General features: G+C 36.4%; 1 protein-coding gene and 1 non-coding gene across 3 annotated transcripts in view; one reads left to right on the top strand and one right to left on the bottom strand.

The window, feature by feature from the left end:
* Positions 1 to 1,026: 1,026 nt before the first annotated feature.
* The window catches only part of Ndfip2 (Nedd4 family interacting protein 2), a 52,815-nt gene continuing 34,619 nt past the window's right edge, over positions 1,027 to 19,222 (bottom strand). Inside the window, exons 5-8 of one of the 2 annotated variants that reach the window (XM_060391580.1) lie at positions 14,517 to 14,641; positions 10,591 to 10,657; positions 8,028 to 8,133; positions 1,027 to 1,508 (exon numbers count right to left, since the gene is read on the bottom strand). In XM_060391580.1, the coding sequence (XP_060247563.1) occupies positions 8,030 to 8,133; positions 10,591 to 10,657; positions 14,517 to 14,641 (296 nt within the window). In that variant the 3' untranslated portion in view covers positions 1,027 to 1,508; positions 8,028 to 8,029. Of the gene's footprint in view, positions 1,509 to 3,013; positions 4,006 to 8,027; positions 8,134 to 10,590; positions 10,658 to 14,516; positions 14,642 to 19,222 lie in introns of those variants that run through there. The other variant, XM_021645691.2, reaches the window with a different exon arrangement.
* On the top strand, positions 16,437 to 16,576 carry LOC132656681 (small nucleolar RNA SNORA48). The gene has a single exon (XR_009594396.1). It is a non-coding gene; the product is annotated as a small nucleolar RNA SNORA48 (small nucleolar RNA).

The following is a 19,222-nucleotide window of genomic DNA, read 5'->3' as shown; positions in this document are numbered from 1 at the left end:
ATTTCATGACTAGTTAACTAATAAGGAATTCAAATGATATAGCTAAAAACTATAAATCTCAATGTTTATTAAATATTATAAACTGTAATCAAATATAACTTCTTTTAAAAGTTATAAAATATAACTTATAACTTCTAAAAGTTACATTTTATAACTATTTTAAGTTATATTTAAGTTATATTTTAAGTTATACCAAAATAGGATGTTAAATTCTAAACTTATAACTTCTAAAAGTTACATTTTATAACTATTTTAAGTTTAGAATTTAACATTCTATTTTGGTTCCTGCCCCTCTGCCAGTTCTTTTTCTCAAAGGTACTGAGTTAGTGTGGTTTTTTTTTTAATCAAATACATAGTACTTTTTATGAAAAGAGATTATTGAATCATGTTTTGATTACTTATGAGTAGAAACAATAATTAAGAAGCAAAGAAGCAATTCTTTGAGAGACAGTAATAGGGAATTGTTAGATAATTAGAAAACAACTTGGATTTGATCACAACTATATGTGAATCACTAGTACCCTTAAAGCCAGCATCACAGCAAAGGCCATTGTCATAGATTATTAATAGGGACAGGGAAATCCCACTTTTATTATAGCTTCAAATTTTCAGAAGTTTCTTTTATTTATTTCATCTTATCCAAAACATTTTGCTAGCTGAATTGTTCAGTTACTGGAGACATGTAACTTTTGAGAGTAGCATAATCATATCAAAATAACTGTGAAACATAAATGAAATTGTTCCTTATTAGTGCTGTGAAATAGATGTTAAAGTTTGTTCCCATGTTCAACATACTGAATGTTTAGATACAGTAATAAAAATTCAAACAATTGTAACCCATCATTTTCCTATCCTATTTTTTAATCCATGTACCTGGAAAGCAAAAGAATAGTAAGTTATAAAGCAGGTTGTCACGCATATCAAATCCCTTTCTTTAAATGAAAACAAAACATAATTCCCTTATTCATTTTTTTGTTCACAAGTATTTTTCATCTAAAAATAATTAGACATTTATTTAGCATTAATTTCCTATTATTTTTCTTTATTGTTAGTATTTATTACAATTTATTCACTTTGTATGCCAGCTGTAGCCCCTCCCTCATCCGGTGCCATATATCTTAGCTTCCAGGACTTTGGAGAGAGGAAGCACTACGTAAGCTAAAAACAACTGTAACAGCTGTTTTGAGCAGATTCCAGATATAGGTAAGCAGAGTAACTGTTGGAATCCCTGACACCACTCTGGTGTCTTTTTAAAGCAGCAAATACTATTATCTTGGGGCAAAATATTAAGAAAACCTGACATGTTCTTCAGCTGGACACTTGACATTCATCCAATTATAAAGGTACTGGAAATGCGGTGTGGCTGTTGTGAGCTCGGCTGTGTGGGCAGCAAAGGACCCTGAGCTACAGAGTAAGTTATGGGACGGTCCCGGGATACTCTTTCTCAGAATGAAAAGGGGTGGGGTGAATACACAGTAGGAGAATGCTTGCTCTGCTTCCACGAGGTCCTAGAGGAAAAAGAAAAGGGGAGCGGGAAGAGAGGCAGAAAAAAATAGTTACGATTATCACTTCAACAACTAAAATGTATGAACTACTTCAAAGACATGTCTAAATTGAGATTTATCTGATGGGCTTAAAATAATTGGTTAAAGATTAGTGGTTTTATTTTCTATGAAGTAGAGACTTTCAGGTTAACTTGGTATAACAGGATTCATAGTTCAACTTTCAATTGTTAAACTATGCTAACGTACTACACAAAAATACACATTTTGCTGTAAAGTAGTCTACTGTGTAACTACATCAACATGGATTACTCAATCCATAGCAAGCTTATTCAAATACACAATCACTTACGGTACTTTCACACTAACATCCGAGCCCTTGTTCACACTCACTCAAAATGCTAGGCACCGTGGGTCTGGCTTTGTCTTGAAGGCATCGTGTAAAGTTAGTCAAGGGTTCTCCAAACCCCAGAAGCTGTTCAAACTCACAGGAAGTGACAGGATTTGTGTAGGAGTCCACATTTCTGAATAACACTTTGGGGGATCTGGCTTGGATGATGAAATTTATGTCTACTGTTAAACTATTACAATGATATGAGAGCAGGTAATATACATTTGAACTTTACAGATTGAAGAGAAAAATGAAAGTGAAGTTCTGATGTTGGGTCAAAAGTGGCACATACATATGCAAAAACAATATATAAATTCTATAAAAACTAAAATGAAATTTTAATAAATTGATGTTTGGTAGCTGAGCTTCCTTGTAATTTAAAGTAAATTCACTTAATTAGTCCTTAATGTCAATGAAGAGTCAGTCAAGGAACTTCCCACAGGAGATGAGGACACTGGAGACCCAGCCTGAGTTCCTGCTGCTAGAGCACTCTCCCGCCAGGCAGTGAAGCTCCCCATGCTGCTGTCCTTACCATGTGAGCGCTTACTGCAAGGACGCAGCGCGCGCACTTCAGTCAACAATAAACACTCAGCAAAGGAGGGGAGCAAAGGGAGTTAGAAAGAACAAGTTAGGAGGCTCAATTAGCAAACAAAACTGTATGTTTTATTTACCAAAAGCAAAAAAATCATAAAATACAAGAGATAATAAAACATAATAAATTTTATTTTTCCTTAATATTGGAAAAATGGCCCTGAATAGTTAGATGTACCTTTTAGTCATAGTGTCTAGCAATCAATTTATATGTTCTTTGTGGTTATATTAAATGATTTTTAACATGTAAGCAGTAATGTAATTTCCATCATCTTTACTGTTGGCAATCTAAGTAAGCTAAGGTAAAAATGAAAAGAAAACCATGTAAGACAGAAATGGTATGTAAGATGCCAAGCATTGTAGCTTATGGATGTAAAGGCAGATTCCAGTTGGAGTAATGGTTACACACACTTACCACAGACACTCCATGCCTCTATAATCCACAGATGCATTTCCATAACATGAAAATAGGTATTTTAAGTATCTCAATTTGGGTTATATGTTTTTGTAATCACTAAGCAAGGCACTATTAACAGAACAAAATTTTATTTGCTGAACTTAACAAATTAAACATTTAAAGAAAAATTACAGTAATACTGAAAGATTCCTTTATTGGCTTTTTAAAAGACAAAATGCAAATGAGAATATATTTGGCAAATTATCTTAATTGTCTTAGATGTAAATAAATATAAGCTCTAAAGCAATATCTTCTTGTAAGAACTGCTAAGGTGAGTAACCCTAAAATCTAAGTTTCTCATTTGAAAATCCCTAAAACTAGTATTGTCCCCTACCTTTTTTTTCTTTAAAGGACATTTGGTATACTCATATTTTCTTAAAGTTCATCCCAAACCACTCTATCTTTAACCAAGTTTATTTCTATATATTTAGTTTACTTAATTTAAAATTAATGAAAAGATATCTAGACACAATTTCTAAGAAAACAATGTAAAAAGCAACTTATGCATGGTTATTTACAGGATTTTCCTAAATAATATCATATCCAAAGATCTGACAAATTCTTTGTAATAATCACACTGAAGGTTTTACTAAACATCATATATAACAAAGAAAATTTCATGTGTGGAATTACTAGATGAATCTAAGAGCCAGAAACTAAAGCATTTGACAAGATTAATAATGTAGTTTTTATTACACTAATGGCCAGTAGGAAGCAAATACATGCTGGAAGACTGTATCAGTCGACTCTTGCAATGATATCAGACACTGATTAACCGAGTGTGGCTGCACTGTGCTGCTACAACCTTACAGATTCTTCAAGTATATGCGTATCTTTTAAACAGGCACATCTGTAAATGTGCAAAATAAGTGAAATACAGGTAATTAGGAATGAACAGAAATGGCTTTTCAGCATAAACCACCCTGCCATTTAATTTTGAAGGTCCACCTTTCACTAAATTTTCTTCTGCTCTCAGTAGTCTTCTATCTTAGCAAAGTTGATGATTTACCGATGACACGGACATTTCACATTGGTATAAGAAAGGAATGTCAGGTTGATGCAGTCTGGAGACAAAGAAAGAAGTAGTCTTAAAATGTATTAAGTTATACTTGTAATCATAGTACAGTAAAAACACAGTTCACCAAGGAAATCATAAAATTTGCAGGTAAATGGTGGGAACTGAAAAAGATCATCCTGAGTGAGGTAAGCCAGAAAGACACACATGGCATATACTCACTCATAAGTGGATATTAGACATATAATATAGAATAAACCTACTAAAATCTGTACACCTAAAGAAACTAATCAAGAAGGGGGATTCTGGCTAAAATGTTCAATCCCCATTCAGAAAGGCAAAGAGGATAGACATCAGAAGAAGGAAAAAACAGGGAAAAGTAAAAAAGCCTGCCACAGAGGGCCTCTGAAAGGCTCTACCATGTAGGGTATCAGAGCAGATGCTGAGACTTATGGCCAACGTTTGGGCAGAGTGCAGGGGAATCTTAGGAAAGAAAGGGAAAATAATAAGTCCTAGAGAGGACAGGAGCTCCACAAGAAGAGCAACAGAACCAAAAAATCTGGGCACAGGGGTTTTTTCTGAGACTCCAACCAAGGACCATTCATGGAGATAACCTAGAACCCCTGCACAGATGTAGCCCATGACAGTTCAGTGTCCAAGTGAGTTCCATAGTAAAGGGAACAGGGACTGTCTCTGACATGAACTGATTGGCCTGCTCTTTGATCACCTCCCCCTAATGGCCGAGCAGCCTTACCAGGCCACAGAGGAAGACAGTGCAGCCACTCCTGATGAGACCTGATAGACTAGGATCAGATGGAAGGGGAGGAGGTCCTCCCCTATCAGTGGACTTGGGGAGGGGCTGTGTAGAGAAGGGAGAGGAAAGGTGGGAGTGGGAGGGGGAGAGGGAGTGGTTTATGGGGGGATACAAAGTGAATAAAGTGTAATTAATAAAAATTAAAATAAAAAATAGTATATAAAAAAACAGTTTACAGTTGCATTTCATGTAACTACTTAACAGTCTTTGGATAAAAACATCAATGTAATTTTGTATTTTTCTAAAAAACAAAGCCTCTATAAAAATCTTTCACGTAGTTTATAACATTTACATTATATCTGACTCTTAAAAAACTGCAAAATAATTACACTACTCAGAGAACAGTACTCAAGCTAGCAATATTTTTTTTTTGCCTTTGATTTTACTGTTAATACCACTAAATTCTTGATGCCACTATTCACAAAGATATTCTAACAATTAAAAAGAATACTTAGTGTCTTCTGGGGATAGGAAATCTTAAGGAGCACTTAAACTAAGAATTTCATATAATCCAGAAATGCATTTTATAAAGATATTATATTTATGTGTGCATTTTCTAGCAGGAATAATGGTATTTAATATCTTTTTATTTTTTAACTTTTAGATTAAAATATAATTATATCATTTCCTCCTTTGGTTTCCTCCCTCCAATCCCTCTCACCCAAATTCCTCTTGAAACCAAGGCCTCTTTTCTTTAACTGTTACCATTACATATATATAAATGCCTAAGTACGTAAATACAACCTGTACAATCCATTTAGTGCTACAGTTTCAAGGCTGACCATTTGGTACTGGATCACCAATTAGGAGACTCATGCCTGAAGAAGACTATTTCCCCCAATTTCAGTATTCATTAGTCGCCTAGAGTTCTTTGTATACGGGTGGGGCCTTATAGTAAGTGCTATAAGCTATAAATGCAAGCAGTCACATCATAAACCACACAGCTTACTTACAGGAAGGAGTAAGTCTTCCCTGCACAGCTGTAGTGCATTGGTCTCAGGACCTCTCCAATATTAGAAGCCTCAGCTGCTCAGGCACATTAAATAAAATGGTATGGTAGTACACCTAACACGCATGCATCCTCTGCTAGTGGGCATCAGCTCAGGGTATGCACGATACTTAACACAACTTAAACGCCACAGAAATGATTGTTACACTGAATATTCCGAATGGTGACTACATGGAAATGTATGCATTCAGTATGGATGTAATTCTTACTCAAATATTTAACAATCCACGGTTGGTTGAGCACACAGACACAGAGCCCATCCAGGGAGCTAAGTAAAGACACAACATGTCTTTATGCGAAGAGACCTCTTGGCTGTTTAATAAATAAATGCTGACTATACACCCAACTTCCAGAAACTGCCTGGGTACCTACGAAGTTCCCTCTGCTCATTTCTTTGTTTTTCTGACTATGTGACAGAGTGTTTTTCAATCACAAATCTGTGGTCATTCTCTTTTCCTACCAGATGTCTGCATGGACTTTGCATTACTTTTTGAAGAATACCCACCCTTTCTATGTAAGTATTTGGTTATTAAAGTTATGCTTTTTTTTTTATCAGTTACATTTTATTAACTCTGTATCCCAGCCGTGTCCCGATCCCTCATTCCCTCCCAGTCCCTCCCTCCCTCCCTCATCTCCACCGTGCCCCTTTCCAAGTCCACTGATGGGGGGACCTCCTCCCCATTCATCTGATCCTGTTTTATCAGGTATCTTCAGGACTGGCTGCAAAGCCCTCCTCTGTGGCCTAACAGGACTGCTCCTCCCTTCGGGGGTGGGGAGACCAAAGAGCCAGTCATTGAGTTCCTGGTAGAAATAGTCCCTGTTCCCCTCACTTTGGGAAACCAATTGGTTACTGAGCTACCACAGGCTACATCTGAGTGGAGGTTCTAGGTTATATCCATACATGGTCCTTGGTTGAATGTCAGTCTCAGAAAGACCCTGTGCCCAGATATATTTGGTCCTTGTGGAGCTCCTATCCTTTCCCCATCAGACTAACTCCCCTTCTTTCTTATGATTCCCTGTACTCTGCCAAAGGTTTGGTCATGAGTCTTTGCTTTGAAAACACTGCTAGTTAAGAGTCTTTCAGATACGCTCAGTAGACTCCTGTCATACGTTCAATGCACATCCCATCTGTCCACTGCTAGGTATATACCCAAAGTTTGTTCAAGTACACAAAAAGGACACTTGCTCAACCATGTTTATAGCAGCTCTATTTGTAATAGCCAGAACCTGGAAACAACCCAGATGTCCATCAACGGTGGAATGGGTACAGAAATTGTGGTATTTTTATACAATGGAATACTACTCAGCAATCAAATAGGAGGAAATCATGAAATTTGCAGGCAAATGGTGGGATCTAGAAAAGATCATTCTGAGTGAAATATCCCAGAAGGAGAAAGACAAACATGGGATATACTCACTTATATAGACCTATAAGATATGATAAACATAATGAAATCTATACACCTAAAAAAGATAATCAATTGAGCGGACATGGGGTAAGATGATCAATCCTCATTTAGAAAGTTATGCTTTTTAAAGTCTTCAGGTTTTGTGCTGCCAATGGTTTCAAATGTGCTTGCAGAAACTCACTGAAAGAGTCTGAGAAGGGAGCATTTAAGTCTCTCTGGGCAAGGTGGCGCACCCCTGCGACCCCAGCTCTTAGGAGAGCCCCAGTTTAAAGCAAGCCAGGGCAACATTGCCCACGCCTGACTCAAAAGACCAGGGTGAAGACTAAAGGACTTGCTTGTTCCACATGCAAAGTACTGGGCTGAGCCCCAACAGTACATAAATACATAAATAAATAAATAAATAAATAAATAAATACATCTTTTATTTCATTTCATATTTTAAAATTTAAAGTCATGAAACTCAATTTAAAATTGTTTTGTCCAAAACTGGGTATGGTGGTAAGCACGTTTAATTGCAGCACTCAGGAGTCAGAGACAGGCGTATCCCTGTGAGTTCAAGGCCAGCCTGTTCTACAAAGAGAGTTCCAGGACAGCCAGGGCTGTTACATAGTGAAACTCTGTTTCAACAAACAAACAAAAACAAACAAACAAACACAAAATTTCCATCTAAGTTATCTAAAAAGGTCAGCAACTTAACTAAATTTCAGTAAGTTATTAACAATACAGGCATACCAAATACACTAAGTAAAACTGCTGAGTACACATTAAACATTCAGTATGTACGTCAAAAATATGACTCTATAATGCGAATAAACAAACATCATATTACCACTTCTTACCTCTATAATAAGAAGAAGTATCTTGTTCTATGAGCAGCTGCCATACTTTCAGACATGTTTCTGACTTTTAGGTAATTAACAAATCCTCTGAAGAAAAGGAGCAGGCCTAAAAAAAAATTGAAAGAACAGATACATCCTTAACATAGGGAAGCTTAATAAAACAATTATAAACATAAACAATTATAAATATGATCCCATCTGCTCAAGGAAGTAAATCTGCAGAATTCCATTTATTCTACAATATATCTTACATTACAATGAAAACTCCATCATAATAAAATACAATACAACTTTATGACATTCTTTCAATTTCTTAGTCCTGTCACAAAATTAAAGCAAATGTAAGCTATAAAATCCAAAGTCACATAGAAATATACATGCAGTGAAAGATTCATGTAGCAAAGTTAATGTTTTAAAGGAGCCCACTCCTAGAAATCTTACCTTTTATGAAACTTTCCAATGAATATAACTAGTGAGCAAATGAAGATGTTTATTTTTAAAGTGCTCAAACTGAGTATACATAGATGCTAACAGTGCAGATAAAATTAAAAAAAAAAAGACTGTCTAGCAATATAAAGTGCCTGCCACTTGTGAAGTCTATATTCAAAGATGGCTAAGTTTTTAAGTTTTTATTTTTAACAAATAAAAAACTAATATCAAAAACTTAGATAAGAAAAACCAGGAAGGCCTTTGGGAAGCAATAACTCCTGTGATTTGTGATTAGTTAGCTGAGGTAGCTCTCTAAGTAAAATACTATTTTTGAATAATACACTTTATTTCTCGAAATGCTTTAGTTTCAGATGAAATATACAAGGAAGCCAGGTGTGGTGGCGCACACCTTTAATCCCAGCACTCAAGGAGGCAGAAGCAGGTGGATCTCTGCGATTTTGAGGCCAGCCTGGTCTTCAAGGCAAGTCCAGGATAGCAAAGACTACAGAGGGGGGCGGGGGAAGGAGAAAAAAAGAAAAATAGAAAAGAGGAACAGTAGGAAGTGCAGAAGCATTAGGCCTTTGGAGCACTTAAGCACACATACAGGTTTCTGGGAAGCACTTATTAACTCCAGTATACGCACTTGTGAATTTGCCATCTTACGTGCAAATCAACGTTTATCCACTATCAGACAGTAATCAGAGCACTACAGAAGAGGCACGCTTTTAACAGACTGGAGAGAAGATGACCAGATACATGATGACGAGATGAAGGATTGATGTTTCAGTTAAATCTGTCCCACTTGCTCTTATACCCACCTGTCTCCGTTTGTGATCCCCTCCCTCGGAATTCTACCCTCATTCCCTTCCAGACAAAAGGCAAACACATAAACATTTTCAACTACAAAAGCACTATTGAAAAGCAGTATTTTGTGAGATCTCTTTTGTCTATGAAGTGCCTAGTTCTTAGATACAGTTTGTTCTACTTCAGGCATTTTCTAAGTGAGGTCATTCATTTCTAAAACCCACTCAGTGCCTCCTCGTCTTCGCATCCTACTTGTATTCAGCATTGTTCTAAGTCCGTGACAACATTTTTAGTGCTGATGAAGCCTACATATCCCTGTAAGTAAACGCTGGACCCTGGCTCTGCTGTGAAACCGGGACCATTTTCCACTCTGCCCTCACTTACCTTCCTCCCAACTGCATCCTCTCTTAAAAAAATGGCACATAAGCAAATACACTCAATAATATGTTTAAATACTTAACACAATTCATAGGTTTTTACTTTCTTAATTTTGACTTTTAGGTAAGCGACTCAATAAAGAGCAAAGAATCAGGAAGCTAGGATATAATTAACAATATACAAATCCTTCTTAACCCTATGTAAATATGACTCTAAACATACTTGGAACATTAAAATAATTTCACTATGATATCACAGAAAGAATTTAGTGACCTTAACTGGCCACTAATAATTTATTTTCCAAATAATCCTAAAGGTCCAATAGCATGACTAAAAACCTAAAGAGAAGACTGCCACCTACTGAAATCTAAAAGAATTAAAATATGAATTATCAGTCAACACATTTGAAACACGGGCCAAAAGTATAATATAATGTTAAAATTAACTTAATTACCATATATTGTTGAAAACCCATAAATTTCATCAACATAATTAAAATACACCTTACAAAAAGACAACTAAACAGAAGTGCTATGATCACTGGGCATGAAGGCTTTCCCTGCACTGGTGGATTAATGATTAAAAAAAGACTCATCTGAAAAGCACAAAGAATGTTTCTGATCCAAAAATGAAAGGCATTGAATGCTGAAACCCTTCTACTCGCTACATTCTCATTAAAATTATGTATCTGTGTTTCCTAAGATAATTAATAAAGATAACAGTATTTTAATAGACAGAAATTTCAAATTTTGCGGCACTTATTTGTCACTCATCCACTGATTCCCTGTGTTGATAGAGTGAAGATAAGTGAGTGTAAAAATTTTACAACAGAGACCTTATTTCTGCACCACTAGTAACACAACTTACTTGCATTTTATGATCTCAGACATAACAATTAACTGAGTAAGAATCTAAAATTATTTAAACTGAATTGCATTAAGAATAAACTTACCCAGTACAAGAAATATCCACCAAAGCCAATATTGTCCATTGAAATAGCCAGTAAAATAGTCAGAAAACTGTGGAGTGAATATAAATAGATTAATCATATTAATTAAATTTGAACATTCAGGTTATCCTAGGTTTCAGAATATCTGTAAGTCTTAAACCTTTAACACTTCAAACAGCATATAAAAACAGCACAAAAGGAAAACTCAGAAATAATACTTAATGGTATACATATATGACGAAAAATTCTTATGTGATCGTAATCTTCTGTAAAATACTTCATAAATACTTTATAAACAAACTGCTTACAAGAGAGAAAATGCCCAAATGTTATATATTGGAATCAAACTTTTTTTTTCATTGAAAAGTTTACATCAGTTTCTTATACTCATAGAAAGCTACAACTACCACCCCAAATGTGCTACAGCAACCTGCTGCTTTGGAAATTAACACAAAAGTCACATTAGTTTAATCTTATCAGATAGGGATGTTCTGGTGACCTCTAAAACGAAGAGTTTTTGACCTTCTGCACACCCCCTACTGTTAATCACTGCCAAAAATGCTAGGCACATAAAGACCCCCAACTCATTAGAGACTTTTTATTTTCAAACTAGATGACTGGCATTCAGCTCCCAACAGTGAGCTGAGAATAGCTAAATGAACCTTGAAGTGGCATTTCAACAGCTGTTACTGCTGGCCATGTTAGCCGGTCTTCTATTCTGTGTGAGGTGGGAAGTTGACAGGCAGCTGGCGGTAGGGCCTCAGAGCACAGAACACCGGTAGCTTCTCCTTACTAGACCTCGCACTCAGGGAACTTCAACGTTTATCAATCCAGTGTTCTTAACCTATTATGGATAATTCTTCCCTATTTATGTAGCATTTTAAAATTATCTTAAAATAATTATTTTTAAGCATTTGAGATAACCTAACCTAAAAGTTAGAGACAAAAAAAAAAAAGCTTGTTTTAATTAATTTCTTTCTACTGTTTCCAAATTGAATCTTATTTACCTAAAAATTATGTTAAATGCAGACTGGTGCTTGAATCTGAAATTAATTAAAAGTATTTCCAACTATTTGTTGGTAATTTCCATAAAAGATTAAAAATCTACACCTTTGATAATAATAATACAAATTATACATGGTGTTGCAACTTGGAAGGAATATTAAAAAAAGATTACCAAAACATGTTTTTAAAACTTCTGAAGTACTTTCTTTGGAATAATTTTAAATTAATAATTAGTTATTGTCTAAATTATAAGCTAAGAGATTTTGAGATTCCAAAGATTTAAATATCACAGTCTTTTGGAATGTACTAAAACTGCACCTGCTGCACACTCCCGCACTTAAAAGATAGACAATGAAAAAAAAAAACTTAACTGAAAAGTTCTTTTTTAATCTAGTAAATTTTCCTACCAGTCTTAGAAGCTGTAGGAAATAAAAAGGTAAAGAACCAAAACAATATATTTTCAACTCTTTGCATATGCTATCCAATAAAGAGCAACCAGAACCTCCAAGAGAATGGGGTTCTAATATCCTCCAGATACAGGTTAGACAGAGTGACTGAATTCCTTCTTGTGTATCAAGAATGACGCTGGTAAATCACCCAACTCGAGAATGAGTAAGAAGCTAGTGTCTGAAATGTTATCCCTGCTCTTTGATCTCAATGAGAAGCTCTATCTGAATAACAGCAACAGTTCAATTGGCAGAAGAGCTAACTCTGGACATACGTTAGCTCCGACTCTTTTCCGTGTCTCTAGCAAGAAAATCTGCATGGGCAGGATTGTAACTTTGACTTTGCGTGTTTTTACAACGTCCAGCAGTTTTAAGCTCATGGTAGAAACTCACTGGACATCCTTTGAAATAAAAGTAAAATAGAATCTATCAGGATGGTTCTCACAATGGCTCAACCTTTAATCATCTTATAATAAAGCAGTATATAGATACCAACGAAGAGTAAACAGATTAACATTCAAAACCTACAATATGATATGTACCCGTATAGAATCTGTTAAAAGAATCAAAAGCTTGCAAAGCCTAAAACAAATTCAAAAAAACAATGATAAATATGAGTATTAATATTTGTACAACTGATACTTTTAATAAAAAAACAAAAGCATTACCAAAGCATCTGAAGCATTTAAAAGATGCAAATATTTTAGACTTTGAGTCTACTGAAAGCTTTAGGAAGATTTTGCTCTTTCAGTCAAAAAGCAATGTTTAAGTAAATACTATTTGTATAATTTACATCCTTTAATTTACTAATTGTATAACAGCATTTAAAATTCTGTGGATAGCCATCATAACATGGTCCAAAAATTTAATTGTGTGATGGGAATTTGGAGTCCTTGTAAGAAAACTCCAGGAAAGTAAGAGTTTTGTGATCTCAGTTTCTTCAAGAAACACATAATTGTTCTTAGAATATACGTTCATGCCTGTCCCAGGTGTTACAGATAGAAGTGGGCTTACTTCTGCTATTATTATTCATGTGCTTCTACTGAAAACCATGTTTTCCCACATGTGGCTTCTACTGCTCATGTGGTTCTTCTTAACCCACACAGTATAAATCGTAGGAGGCTTTGAATAAAGTTGGCTCCATTCTCCCAGGTCCCACTGCCTTTACAGTGGTAAACAGTTTCTCAGAAAACTTGACACAACAATGAGTAAAGCTATTTTGCTCATCCTTCTAGGTTTATACTTTAAAAACCCAAAGGAGAGACTTAAGTAAAAGCGCTTGTCACCAAATCTAATCACTTGAGTTTGAACCACCAAACCCACACAGCAGAAGGGAAGAACACTCTCACAAGATGTTTTCCAAATGTGCCCCCCGGCACATGTAATACACGCACACACACACAAACAAACACACAAAATGAAAGCTAACAAAGTAAGGGAGAAACATTTGTGATAAAAAGCCCAAAGGAAACTTTCCTTCAAGATGCAAAGGCAAGAAACAAGCTAGATGAATTTGCCTGATAAGAAAAGTTGTTGAGACAAGCAAGAAATGAACATTTTGTTGTCCCCTAAACACCATCTTGTAAATGACACAAAGTAGAGAAAGCTCTATCTGGGAAAAGGAAATTAAAGTTTTAGAGAGAACACATGGGACTAAGGATGAAAAAGCGTGTTCTCTCTCTCTCTCTGTCTCTGTGTCTCTCTCTCTTAAATTTTGAGATAGGGTCCTCCAATGCAGTCCACACTGGCCACATACCCAGCAAGAATGAGTGCTGACAGCTGTTTCAAAGACCTTTACTTTTGAGTTCTTAATGCTTTGAGAGAGGAAGTATTTAGCTATTATTTTAAAAAGGATTTTCCAATATTCATCTCTTCTTGTTGTACTTCTAAATGTCAGAGTTCTCAGTCAGATTTAAATATACTTTAAAAGTCCTTGATACCTTCTAAATTATTCCTGGTGATCTTGGTATCTCTGGCCAACCCGAAGTAAAATCAAAGAGACATTAAAAACCACCTTAGAGGACATTTAAATTCACAATAACTTATGAAACAGAAATCTTTGGCTTTCTTTAAGGCATACTTGTACTGTATCACAATAGCAGAAAGCATGATTTATTTTAAACATATATGCTGTTTATTATTTCTGTATACTATAGGTAATAAGGGAAGGTACTTTGCTTTTCATCCTCAGAAATAATCCCATTAGGCTGTATTTATCAACTTATTATGAGGACACCAAGAAAATGTTGAGAACATTTAAATAACTTAAAGTGAGGACATAAATACCAAACTATGGAAGCATTTTCTTGTTTCAGTGTTTTTCCCTAACAATCTTTCACATACAGTTATGGCATATATAGTTTTATCAAATTTTCACAGTTACAGAATGCCAAAATAAGAAGTGTAAGTCTTTATTCAGTGGAACATGTGTGCATAGAACAAACACACATTTTACATAGAAATGATCGAGATGCTCACCCTGACAATAAGGATCCATTTGATCAGTGAAAGGCCAAATCCACAGATAGCACCATACCTTCCAGCTATAGTATTGGTAATACAAAACGATAAGCAGAATCCAAGCCAGTTGAAAATGAATGCCACTAAAAATAACAGAAACATACTTTTAAGGTCATAATTTTTATACAAATAAACAGCATAGTAATTCTCATTGCTGGAATAAAAAAGCAGTTTTTTGTTTTTGTTTTTGTTTTTTTTAACTCTGCCCATGGGCTGCCCTTAGAGACTGCCACAGCTTGCTGTTTTCACATCTATCAGCTACTAATAAGCAAATAAACTGGTAAACTTGGGTTCCTGTCAGTTTGGTCCACACTTTCCTTAAAGCTTATTACTAGTATGCAAAATATAGTTTTTATGATGAATTTCAGTTCTCATTAATTTTTTAGGACACAAACAAATTAACTGTTTTGACTTTTCATACATGTATATCATATTTGTTCATATTTGTCCCCTCACCCTCCAGATACTCCTTCTACTTTCATGTCTCCCACATGTATGGGTGAATATGTAATATGTATAGATTTAAACATATGTAACATAGTTTCTGGATGTGAGAAAGGGACACTCTCTTTCTTGTTTCCTTTCCATATTCTCATTTTAAACTTCATTTTTAAACCAGCAAAACACCAGATCATAACATTGCTCCTTTGGAGTCTTACCTCCAAAGGAATCAGACAAAATTGGATTTTTCATAAAGGTTTAAAAAAAAAAAATCACCCAATTAAAGGAAATGGACCTTTTGACTTTTATATGATAAATTCTTAAAAGAATCTATAGACTAACGATGCTTAGTATCATAACTAATTGAGAGATACAAATTAAAAGCATGATTAGATACCACTGCATGCTTTTAAGAATGTCTAAAACAGAAATACTGACCAGAGCAGTTGTTGAGGAGGATAAGGTAAGAGTCCTCATCTACTGCTGATGGGACTCAAACAGAAAGGTACAATAATCACTCTGGAAGGTGGGATTTCTCTGTCTTAGGGTTACCATTGCTGTGATAAACACCACAACCAAAGCAATTTGAGGAGGAAAGGGTTTAAATGGCTTACACTTCCACATCATTGTTCATCATGGAAGGAAGTCAGGACAGAAACTCAACCCGGGCAAGAACCTGGAGGCAGGAGTTAATTCAGGGGCCACGGAGGGCTGCTGCTTACTGGCTTGCTTAACCTGCCTTCTTATAGAACCCAGGACCACCATCCTTGGGGTGGTCCCACCCATAATGGGCTGGACCCTACTCCAATGATTTAACTATTTAAGAAAATGACCTACAGGCTGATTTTATACAGACACTTTCTTAATTTAGGTTCGCTCCTCTCAAATGACTTTAGCTTGTGTCAAGTTGACATATATCCAGCACACCCTGCAAGTCACAATTTACATTTCAAAACAGTCTTCTGGTTCTGCTTTTTGTTGTTGGTGAAGTTACAAGAACACTACTTTTTCTTTAAGTTTTCCTAAAGTCTAAACGAAGAATGATCTGGGTAATAAATTGTAATGTCTCATTCTGACACACACAATACAAACGGCTAAAACTTGGAAGAACAGTTTTCTCAGAATGGTACACCACATTTTAAAGCACCAGCACTCAAAGGCATTTCCAAGCTGGTCAATTATCTACTGGATCAGATATTAATTTCTAGAGCTGAATTAACTTACAAGCAACTCCTATTCTATTCTCTTACATTTTTTGGTTTAAGAGGACTTTATGGTACTACCTAACCAAGTATGAGATTACTTCTCACGTTCTTACTAAACATTATGAGATACACACATTTTTCCCTTTTATTTTCTGTACATGAAAATGTAATTATATCACTAAATTTAACTGTAAATCTTTTCTAAGGTTATGTGAGTTAGGAAGCAAAACACTCCCTCTGGCAATGGGCAAAGAGACACCTTGGTGGTGGTGGTGTTCTTATATCAGTCAGGGGCAGAGCAGATGGCAGTCCTTTGTCCTAGCTTGATGCCTGGCTTGGTGGCCAAAGTTGTCTTATGCCTAGGACTCATCAAATCAGATCAAATCAAATCCAGGCAGTGCAGCATGGGAGGAGGAAGACTGTATCCCGAGACTTGCGGACCGCTATGCCACCTAAAAACCTGCCCTCCAGCACACAGCACAAGCGGGCCAGAAACACCCACTTGCCCCCACACGAGGGACCTGCCAGCTGCATGGCGAGCCTGCAGCAGCAGCCATCTCAACTTGTGAGTCTTTGGTGGCTGAATGGGAGAGAAAGAAGTAGAGCAGCTTAAGCATTATGAGAAGAGATGGAACTGGAGACTCAAGGGTGGAGAGACTCAAGCAGCCTGTTGTGAATGGCTAACACCACCACCTGAGGCCACAGGGTGGTCCCAGCCTGAGCTGCTGCTGAGGGCCATGTCTGAGTGTGTGGCTATACAATGACAGGGGTCAGTGTCGATGTCCCTGGCTCATATCACCACTAGAGAACATGAGGGTGTCCCTGGTTGGAGCAACCACCAGGAACCCCATGGGTGTCCAGGGGCTATTCACAGCTGGCTCCGCCCCGCACTGGTTGTGGTACTCTGGAGAACTGGCCCCATCTCTCACGGGCGGGAGAGCTGACCTGATGGCAAAGGCACGGGTGAGCCCGCCCTAAGGGTGTGAGAATGGGAGAGCTGGCACAGCCCCTCCGAGGCGGCAGCACTTGGTAGAGTGGGCGCCCTGCACCTTGAGTAGGCACAGTGGAGCTGGCTTTGGAGGTCCGGGTGCGGATGAGCTGGACAGGAAAGCAGGAGAGCTGAGCTTGCCTCCTGCTGATGGCTGTATTGCGTAGCGTAGCCCGAGCAGTGCTGGAGACCTCAGCCTGGTGGTGCTGATAAGGGAGAGCCAGGAGGCTGATAAGCTCAGCTACCACCCAGGCCCAAACCCAGGGCTCTGAACTGACCCACCCCGAAGTCTTTATCAGCTGCTAACAAGTTGGGACTTATGAAAAGGCCAGTCCTGCTGATCCAAAGCTGCAGGATCTCCATGACACAGGGAAACAACAGGGTAACTGGGAGGGGGCCCAGTGAGGATCCAGTATTGGTAGTGACACAGAAGCCAGGCATCTCAAACCACTTGCAAATGTCAATGAACATTTACAAGTAAAGATGTGTGAATAGAGGGGTATACTGTGGGACACACGGTAGCTCCCACAATGAGATATTTTTTAAGTTTTTTGTTGTTGCTATAGTGGTGTGTGTGTGTGTGTGTGTGTATGTGTGTGTCTGTGTGTGTGTGTGTGTTTTATTTTGGGGACAAGAAGATGAGCAGGACTGGGATTCATGATGTAAAACTCACATATAATCAATAAAAAGTTTAAAAAAAAGCAGAAACATGAATGTTGTAAGTAGAGAAGTCAAGAACTTAACTTATGAAAGTTATTTTAAAAATCTTGTATTTCCGGTGATTCTGTTTGCAAATAAAATCTCAAATGCTCAAGTTAGTAAGCTATATTAAAGAATGTATTTCCAGACTGCCAGTGTAAACATGGAATATAAACCCAGTTGCAATTTGAAGAATAGCCACTAGATGGTAGTAATGACAAGCAAATCTATGCCAATTAAAAGTCTCTGGTCGTACCAGAAAAATAAACAAACAAAAAACAAAACACAAAACCCCAAACTTTTACTTTTATTATGCATGAAATATTTGAAAAACAGAAATAACTTGTAGAAACCTAATTTCACAGAATTTTGTTAAAATCCTGGATTTTATATTAAATCCAGGAATATGTATTTATATAAATCAAGTCACTGGCCAAAAATAATCTAATATATCTTAGTTATCATTTACAACACTTACAAGTAAAATATTTTTACATCTAAAAGATGCATAGTAAATAAAAGCTATTTGGTTAAAGGAAACAATTCGTAAGTTCATACTCAGATACTTAGAAATGAAAGCATATAATATCAATATCCTTAGATATAAATTATATCAATAATATATTCATAATCTTTTCTAACTGATATTTCTGTTGGGGCCATGTATATGTTTGTGATATACATGTATGTTTATATACATCTGCATGTTTATGGGCATACATGTGTGGGATGTTCACATGTGTGAACATGAGCATATAGTCCAGAAGTTGCCAACGGGTGTCTTCCTCAGTTGCTCTCCACTTTATTTATAAAGGCAGGTCTCCCATTTGAACCACAGCTTCTCAATCAGTTAGCTAGCTATCCAGCATGCTCCAAGGATCCCCTGTCTTTTTCCTTCTAAGTGCTAGAATTACACAGAGCTGACACACCTATTGAGCATGAGTTTAGGGTATTCAAATTCTGGTCTTCATGAGTACATGGCAAGGGCTTTACCCAATGAACTATCTCCATAGCCTCAAGATTTCTTGAAAGATGTAATAATGAAAGAAATTAAGATATTCTTTATGTAAACAAAATTATGTGAGGAATTTGGTAGTAATATAAGTTTACTAGTTGAATATAAATCAAAGATTAAAAACTAAGGTTCACTAGACTAGCAGAACAAGCAAGGCAGTAAGCAGTTATGTTTAACCAATGAATTCATTGTTTTTTCATTGTATCTACCATATCCAACTAAAAACTACAAAACAAACTTCAGATTTAAATTTTCCACATACTGGATACAAATGTAACTATAATTAAGTGAATCTGAAAAGATAGATAAGTCGCCT

This window comes from Meriones unguiculatus, chromosome 9 (assembly GCF_030254825.1).
Source record: "Meriones unguiculatus strain TT.TT164.6M chromosome 9, Bangor_MerUng_6.1, whole genome shotgun sequence".
Taxonomy (NCBI): Eukaryota; Metazoa; Chordata; class Mammalia; order Rodentia; family Muridae; genus Meriones; species Meriones unguiculatus.
Note: the sequence above shows the minus strand (reverse complement) of the source record. Positions and strands in the feature narration are given on the sequence as shown.